The sequence below is a fragment of the Microtus ochrogaster genome, chromosome 2, assembly GCF_000317375.1.
Source record: "Microtus ochrogaster isolate Prairie Vole_2 chromosome 2, MicOch1.0, whole genome shotgun sequence".
NCBI classification, from domain to species: Eukaryota; Metazoa; Chordata; class Mammalia; order Rodentia; family Cricetidae; genus Microtus; species Microtus ochrogaster.
In genome coordinates, this window is record NC_022010.1 from 14,392,304 (window position 1) to 14,401,289 (window position 8,986).

The following is an 8,986-nucleotide window of genomic DNA, read 5'->3' on the forward strand; positions in this document are numbered from 1 at the left end:
AGAGAAATCCTGTCTCAAAAAAAACCAAAAAAAAAAAAAAAAAAAGGATGGGCTGGGCTACATGAGACCCTGCTTCAAAGAGGGGGGCCACTTAAGTCCCTGTGGCTGTTAGAGGTGAGGTCCCCGGTAGGTGGAAGACCCCACATCCATAAGTGTGTGGGCAACACGAATTGTACTCAGTAGGTTATTTATTTAAAAAAAAAAGACATGAAGCTGGGAGTGGACATGAGGGAGATCGGGAGGGACTGAGCTGTAATTAAATAGGAGGGAAGAGGCTATATGTAGGTATTCTCAAACACTTAAGTAAAAAATATGTATGTATAACAAATATCCCTCAGGGTCGAATCAGGCATGGTGGTGCATACCTCTAACCCCAATACTTAGGATGCAGAGGCAGGAGGATCTCTGTCAGCTCAAGGCTAGAATGGTCTACACAGTGAGTTCCAGGGGAGCCAGAGCTACACAGTGAGACTGTTTCAAATAATAAAATCAAGTCGGATCATTGCCTGCCAGAATCATTCCAACTCACTGGTCGATGGACAGAACCCCAGACAGGGCCATGGCCTATTTCGCACAAGACTTAGCTAGGCACAAATCACGTTTTTAATGCCTCAATCCACAGAGATTACACCGAAGGCCAGAGCAGGTCCTCCACCATGATGCTCTGGCTTTCCCCGCTCTCTTCCAGATCCTTACACTTCAGAGATCGAGGAGAATGAGGAAATCCCTACCAGACCCAGAGCAGGGTCTGGCGGCAGCAGCTCTCTTGCAGATCCCTGGGGACAGTCATCTCTGGAGAGGGATAATGTTGCAGCTGGGAAAGAAAACACAGACACGGGTCACGCTTGATGGCTCCATCCAGCAAGACCAACAGCTGAAGCAAGCCTCCTGGGCTGTTCACCAACACTTTTTCTCTTTTTAAAAAAACTTTGTCTTTATTTTTTAATGACTTATTTAGTTTATGCGCATTGGCGTGTTTGCTTGCACCTATGTCTGTATGAGCGTGTTAGATCCCCTGGAACTGGAGTTACAGGTAGCTCTGAGCTGCCATGTGGGTACTGGGAACTGAACCCAGGTCCTCTGAAAGAGCAGCCAGTGCTCTTAACTGCTGAGCCATTTTTCCAGCCCAAAACTGTATTTTTCAATTTATTCACTGTGTAAGTAAGAGAGTCTGACAGTGTGTGCCACGAACAACTTGCAGCAGTCAGGTTTCTCCTTGGGTGTCAAACTCAGGTCACTGGGCTCGGCAGAAAGTACCTTTACCTGCTGAGCCTTCCCTCCGGCCCTTCTTCTTTCTCTTAAAGATGATGCTCAGGTAATAAGAGAACCAGACTCTTAGGCAACCTGAGGACTCACTGCCCTTTGCCTGCAGCCTCATCAAAGGCTCCATCAATACTGTGCATGAAGGAATGAAGCAGACCATTACCCCAGCAGCCCTTTTCCTGCCCAGCGTGTTGGCGTCAGTCTGAGCTGGTGTCTCTCTCCTCTGCGGATCACCGTCACATTCAGGGGCTTCTGAAAGGCAAATAAGGTCACTCTGGCCTCAGCGTCCGTAACACTCAAAATGGACTCAAGCTGAATAGCCACTTCCTGACCTATAAGACATTACAGAGCATGGGCTCCTAGCTGAATTCCTAGCTGGACGGGGTCCTGAAGGTGGCATTAAGGGGCTGAGTGCAACTTCAAAGCACAGTGGTAGGGAGTAGAGTGGTGATCTGAGTAAGAATGTCCCCCAGGTTCGTGTGTTTAACTCCTGGGCCCTATTTGGGACCATATTAGGACACAGCCCCAGGTGCTACAACTGCCCCCAAACCTGCTCTAACTAGTACCAGTGAAATTTCTAAGACAAACTCTACCCAATTTGAGAGGTACAGCAGCTCCTGCTGTTCCCCAGGAAAAGAAGGCAATTAATTTCCACTGTGAGGCACTCCAAGGCTGGCCTGAGTGGCCGGACACCTGGCCACTTCCCTGCTCCATCCCCTGCCCTTCTCTCCATTCTCCTGGTTCTGAGCTCCAACAATATCCTCGGATTGCTCTGCTCTTCCTGCCCTCTTGGCCTCTGAACCGGCCTGAAGGCTCCTCTGGTGGCCGCCCTACCTGATCAACTTCTATACACACCAACGCTCCGTCCTTCGGAACACTCTCCTTCAACCCCAAACTACATCAGGGACCCCACTGCTTTCCTCCAGCCCTCCTGTGCTGCTTTTCTAACACTTGTCAGGGTGAGAAACTGCATGCCTAGGATTAGTGATTAATGTCTGCCCCCATAATGTGCTCTCCATCAACGCCAAGGACCAGGACCGTCTCCTTTTGTTCCCTGCTGGACCCCAGCCCCCAGTCCGAAAGGGGCACACACAGGGGAGATATTGAGGGAGGGAGAGACACAGGGCTTTGATTTTTACTTTAAACATTTTTGCACAATGTGATTTTGTTTGCAAAGATAAATAGGCATTATATTTATTACTGAGACACAATTTGCATATAATAAAGAATATGGCTCAGTGGGTTTCCTATATTCAGAGAGCTATAGGCCAGCACCATTATAACTGCAGAATGTTTGCATCATCCAAAAGACCTCCAGTCAGTCCCCATCCTCATTCCTCCAGCCCTGGTAACCACCAATCTCCCCTCTATCTCTCTGCATCATACATCTGATGGAGGAAGGTCATTGGTTAAAAAAAATAAAGAAACTGCTTGGCTGGCCCTCATAGGTTAAAACATAGGTGGGAGGAGTAAACAGAACAGAATGCTGGGAGGAAGAGAAAGTGAGCTCAGACTTGACAGCTCTGCACTCTGGAGCAGAGACGCAATGCTCCCCTCCTGAATGAAGCTCCGATCCAGGATGGACATAAGCTAGAATCTTCCCGGTAAGCACACCTTGGGGTGCTACACACCTGATTGGAAATGGGCTAGTCCAGGTGCGAGAGTTAGCCAAGAAGAGGCTAGACAGAAATGGGCCAAGCAGTGTTTAAAAGAATACAGTGTCCGTGTAATTATTTCAGGGCATAAGCTAGCCAGGCGACCAGGGTGCTGGGGACGCAGCCTCGCCGCTCTTATTACTACATACATCTGCTTTTTAGACAGTTTCACTGAGTGGAATTAGATGGCATTGTGCTACGTCTTTCAGTTTGAATCATGTTTTCAGTATCCATGTTGTAACAAAGAACTCACTACATTCCTATAGCTGAACTAGTTTATTATAAATAGTTATACTTAAAAAACAAACCAGTGTGCCAGTTTTGGTGCTGGCACACACCTTTAATACCACCAGCACTCGGGAGGCTGAGACAGGAGGATTTTTGTGAGTTCAAGGGCAGGCTGCCTGGTCTACATGGCAAGTTTGAGGACAACAAGGGATATGTAGTGAGATCCTGTCTAGGACAAGTTTAAAAAAAAAAAAGCTACACTATGGTTAACTTCTGTAACATTCTGGAAAATATAAACTTTCAACAGAGCACTGATTAGTGATCGAGTGAAGGGAAGAACTAGTTACCAAGGAAACTGAGTCACTCTGGGGTCCACAGCTCCGTATGTTTACTGTGTTGGTAGTGATGTAATTACATAGAGCTATCGAAACTCCTTGGCCTGAATGCTGGAGAAGCTGGTCTTGCTATAGGAAACTACGCTCTAGAGACAGCCTACAGCACTCTGCTAGGGGATGCACAGGCCTCCTGGAAGGTCCCATGCTAGAAAATGGCCAGGAACTTGTTTGTATAAACATCCTCTTCCAGAATCTAACAGGACATGTTTACAAACACATCTGTAACCACGCATGGTGGCACACACCTTTGATCCCGGTACTTCCAAGGCAGAGGCTGGAGAATCTCTGAGTTCAAGGCCAGCCCAATTACAGAGTGAGTTCTAGGACAGCCACAGCTACACAGAGAAAGCCTGTCTCGAAAAACAAAACAAAAAAAGAGCTAGGAGAAAAAGCTGAGAGCTGGAGGTGAGGGAGAGTGAGCCTGTTTACTGTCACAGACCTCTCAGATGGTGACAGGATGAATTTACAGAAACTGGACAAGTGGGCAGGGCTGAGCAGAGACCTTCTGGGCAGGTTAATAAAATGCCCCAACATTTTCTCACATGTCTCCCTTCAGCAAGCCCAATTCCCTTCTCCCCAACTGTGGGTCGGACCTAGCAACGCACTCCCGACAGGTAAGGAGACATGACTCTGTGTGTTTACATGATTGGGTTAAAAAAATAAAAAAGTCCTGTGGCCTCCTCTCAGCTCTCTTCACCTAAGGTAAGAAGCCACACGGTCAGTATCTGAAGCCTCAGGCCAACCATGGGATGAAGGTGGATTCACAGCCTCATTGAAGCCTTTGGTTGGCTATGGTCTCTGCTGACATCCTGGCTAATCTTCACAGAGAAGCCTCTGGACCAGAACCATCAGGGCGAGGTGGGGATGGCTAATCTATCCATCTGGAGCAGTGGTTCTCATCATCATCAGAAAACACATGTTTATGTTGCAATTCATAAGAGTAGCAAAATTACAGTTACGAAGTACAACGAAAATAATTTTATGGTTGGGGTCACCACAACATGAAGAACTGTATTAAAGGGTCGCAGCGTTAGGAAGGCTGAGAGCCACTGCTCTAGACAGTGTCTGTGGTATTAACCTACAAAATGGTTTTGCACTCACTCTATAGCACGGTATTTAAAGGAAAGCTGACAGGACAAATGGATTCTTTTAAGCAATTCCAAAAAGGCTCAGAACAAATAGAACACCACCCACACACAAAGATATCTGGTATTAACAAAGGTGCGGTGTAAAGCATTAATCATAGCATATGCTACTGGGACAAGTACTATCCACTTGGGAAAAAGTGGGCTGGCAATGTGCGTCACACTAATTACAAAATAAATTCCAGAAGTATATGTGCCAGAGAAATAAGAACGTACACCAGTCAGGAGGGTTAAGATCATCCCAGGCTACACAGTGAGCTCCAGGCCAGCCTGGGGTAGGCTGAGACTGTCTCAGTGGCACTCTCAGACCCAGTAACCCTTCTTTAGGGGTGCCACCTCAGAAAGCATGCACATGGAGCTGGGCGATGGTGGCGCACGCCTTTAATTCCAGCACTCGGGAGGCAGAGGCAGGTGGATCTCTGTGAGTTCGAGACCAGCCTGGTCTACAGAGCTAGTTCCAGGACAGGCTCCAAAGCTACAGAGAAACCCTGTCTCGAGAAGAAAAAAAAAGAAGGAAGAAGGAAGAAGGAAGGAGGAGGAGGAGGAGGAGGAGGAGGAGGAAGAAGGCATGCACAGGTACACATGGTCAGGCTAGTGGGAAGCTGGAAACATCCTAGGGTCTTAAGAAGTCAATGACAGACAAGGAGGCTCCATTAGCAGCTGCAGGGGAACAGAGCCTGTGCAAGCAGGCACTGGACACAGACGAGGGATTTAGACAAGGTGACTGGGAAAGAACTCAGCTGGTTAAAGACGAGGGCGGAAAAGGGGAGGAGCACAGACTACTCTTGAGGGACAACACTGTCAGCAGTGAGGAACCCATTCACATTTTCTGGACCAATGTTATGCCCAGTGCTATGAGTTGAATGTTTGTCTCCCTCCAGAAATGCATATGCTGGGAGCCTAACCCCCGGTGTGATGGAGCAGGAAACTGGGCTTCAGCAGGAGGTCATTTGGGGGTGGAGCCCCGGTGATGGAATTCATAGTCCATCCACAGCAGACCCTCAATCTGCAGTACGCTCCTCTTGGACTTCCCCACCCCGCAACTGAGCAACATGCCCCTGCAGTTTGCGAAGCACCCAGATGCCAGGCCACCCCTAACTCACCCCCTCACTATGCTGCACCACGCTGCCAACGTTCTGCAGCGACTGGAAGTTCTGGGTGTTCACAGATCCAAACTCCACAATTTCATCATCCACTTGCAGGCCCTAGAGACAGGAGAAGATTAAAAATCAACCAAGAGGCCGAATGCGTTTCTGGTCATTTTTACTGCTCAACACACAACCCAGTGACAAGGTCAAGAGCTCACTTCCTACAGGAGAAGAAAAGCAAGCTCAAAGCAAAGAGGTCAAAGGTTTAGACTCCTCATACAGGAAGGGGAGTGGGTGAGTGGACCACCTCATCCTGAAGGTTTCTTCTAAGGCAGATCTAGCAAATGGTGTCCAGGGTGCCCAGTGGAGGCCTTGAGGACAACAGGAAAAGCTCAAGCTGCCTTCTGTAGTTTCTGAGCCAGGTTCCAGGGCAAGAAGAGACAGGCTAACGTAGGCATATTTTTTTAGACAAGACAAACATTTGCGCTAGATGTTCCTAAACAGCAGGCACAGGGACGAGGCCAGCCGGACCCTTTGATTTCAGATTAAAAGATTATCGACATCCACTTGCCCATCCCTTTCACAGACACCTGCCAGACTGGCTGCAGCTAGGCATGTAATGCTGCAGAAGCAGCTGGGACTGAAACAGAGCTGGCTGCAGCCTGCAATCTGGGGACTTGATTTGATTTTGCTTTTAAATTGTCTACAGCACTAGGGACACAACCTAGGCAAGAGCTCTATCCTCAGTCTTCATTCACTTTTAATTTCAAAACAGGATTTTCCTAAGTTGCCCAAACCTGTGTCAATCCGTCCTCGGCTGCCTGAGAGGTAAGGATTATAAACGTATGTCACCATACCCAGCAGTCTTGTGACTTTTTTTTTTAAGTTTTTTATTGTTGTTGTTATTTAACATGTATGGGTGTTTTGCCTACTTGTATGTCTGTACACCAGTTATGTGCCAGGTGCCCATGGAGGCCGGAAGAGGGCACTGATCTCCTAGAACTAGAGTACGGATGGGTGCAAACTTCCGTGTGAGTGCTGATGATTGAACCTGGGTCCTCTGGAAGAGCAGCCAGTGATTTTAACCACTGAGCCACCCCTTCCAGCCCGAGTCTTGAGGGTTTAATGGTTATAAGATGACTTGTAGGATCTGGATTCAGAATCTAATTCTGCTTCCCAGGAGCTGTGTGTCCTGGCTCAGATTGCTTCAAGTTTGTGTGCTTTTCTTCACAGGTCAAATATGGAGAACAGTACTACTATCCCAGAGGTTGGCTACAGTATTCAATTTAAACACACGCCCACATACAAACTTCTACATGGATATTCACGGCGGCATTATTCGTGACAGCCCCAAAGTAGAAGTGATCCAAACACATATTAGCTGACAAATGGACAAACAAGTCACATCTATCACACAATGGGATATTATTCGGCCATAAGATGTTATAAAGCCTAGATGTATGACTGAGCCCTGAATAAACCCTCAACACAGACTGAGTAAAAGAAAGCAAACACAAAGTCCACCTGCCGTAGGACTGCCTTCCCATGACGTGTACAGAACAGGCAGATCTGTCCAGACAAGAACACTGGCGGTTGCCAAGTGACTTGTCTGGGACCACAGGGCTTCATTTTAGGACCTATGAAAATAGTAGGAGCTGGGCAGTGGTGGCGCATGCCTTTAATCCCAGCACTCGGGAGGCAGAGGCAGGCGGATCTCTGTGAGTTCGAGACCAGCCTGGTCTACAGAGCTAGTTCCAGCAAAAAACAAAACAAAAGAAAATAGTCAGAAACTGGCTGCAGTGTTGGACACACAGCTCTAAGCTACTCTTCCTTTACTAAGCACAGCCACTCAGTAATGCTGCAAAGATGTCTCCTCAGAACCTATCGAGGAAGAATTCATTTCAAGCTCTTCTCATTCTTTTTTTTTTGTCTTCAGTGTCCAGGGAAAATGGTTCCTCTCTTCTTTGAGATGTGGACTGCCTTCTACACTGCGTCCCAGCTACCCCACAACAGGTCTCCCTGAGTACAGTGCGCTGACCCTATGTACACCAAGCTCTGGCCAGCACGTGTTAAAGGGATAGAGGAATTCAGAGCCACAGAATGAGAGACTGGGCTGGGCTTCTGGCAAGTCTAACTCATAGCACTCCTAGAGGTGGGGTTGGGGAGCAGGCAGGATTACCGCAATACTGGCTGGGGAGCCGGGACTGATACTGTTCACTTTGGCGAAGGCCTGGGGTAGGGTGGGGTTGCTGGAGCCCAGCCTGCGGCTCATGGCCTCTTCTTGGGCTTCAGCCATGTCCCGGGCCTGCTTCTCCTTGTCCCGAGCATGTAGCTGGTGCAGGGCCTCCTCCACCTGCTTCATCACAGCCTTGTGATCATTCTGTAGACCTGGGAAGAGAACAGCATGTCAGAGGAAAGAGACAATAGCTCAGGACACAGGACAGATGACACAAGACACCTGAATTTGCTCACTGTGCTGCTGTATCTTGCCAACATCTTGAGACTGAGAAACACCCAAGAAAAGTCTCTGGAAGTGTCTTTAAGGGCATTTCCAGAGTTTAACTGCGGAAGGAAGACAGTCCTGAATGCAGGCAGCACCATCCCATGAGACTGAGGACCAGTACTCAACATTCTGCCCCTGAGGCAGGCACACTGGACCTGGTACCTGAGACTCTCCACCAGGATGGAAGCACCCGCAACTGTCAGCCAGAACAAGCTCTTCCTTCTGAAGTTTCTTTTTACCAGGGATTTTGTCACAGCAACCAACAAAGTAACAACATAGCAGAATGTTTAACGAGTGTTCATTAGATGCCAGAGTCCAGACTCAGGGCAGACCTAGCCTCATCTAGCGAGCTGTCTAGTGAAGAACACAACAGTGATGATAGAGTAAGTTAGGGATCAAGAGGGCCCCTCAAAAGCAGCATAGCCTGCTGAGCCCTGAAATGTGAGGACAAATTGGGTACATCCAGTTGTAACCATGCCATAAACAGGGACAATGGCAGAAGTCAGACAGAAGAAGTGAGGTGGCAGCGGGGCAGGATGCAACGTCTGCAATCCCAACGCCTGGAGACAGAGGCAGGAGGATCAGGAGGCCAGAGTAGGGTGCATGACACCCTATCTCAAGGAAACAAATCAAAACAGTGAGGCTGAACAGCTGCTAAGAGGGGTGGGGGTGGAGCTCCACTGTCAGAGTGTCTGTGAGCACCCATGAG

The 8,986-nt window shown here is 48.3% G+C and overlaps 1 protein-coding gene across 1 annotated transcript in view; it reads right to left on the minus strand.

Moving 5' to 3' along the window:
- Positions 1-434: 434 nt before the first annotated feature.
- Psmd9 (proteasome 26S subunit, non-ATPase 9) overlaps positions 435-8,986 on the minus strand; it is a 20,729-nt gene continuing 12,177 nt past the window's right edge. The window contains exons 3-6 of the mRNA XM_005344423.3: positions 7,954-8,162; positions 5,790-5,891; positions 1,427-1,515; positions 435-814 (exon numbers count right to left, since the gene is read on the minus strand). Coding sequence (XP_005344480.1) covers positions 787-814; positions 1,427-1,515; positions 5,790-5,891; positions 7,954-8,162 — 428 coding nt within the window. The 3' untranslated portion in view covers positions 435-786. The remainder of the gene's footprint in view (positions 815-1,426; positions 1,516-5,789; positions 5,892-7,953; positions 8,163-8,986) is intronic.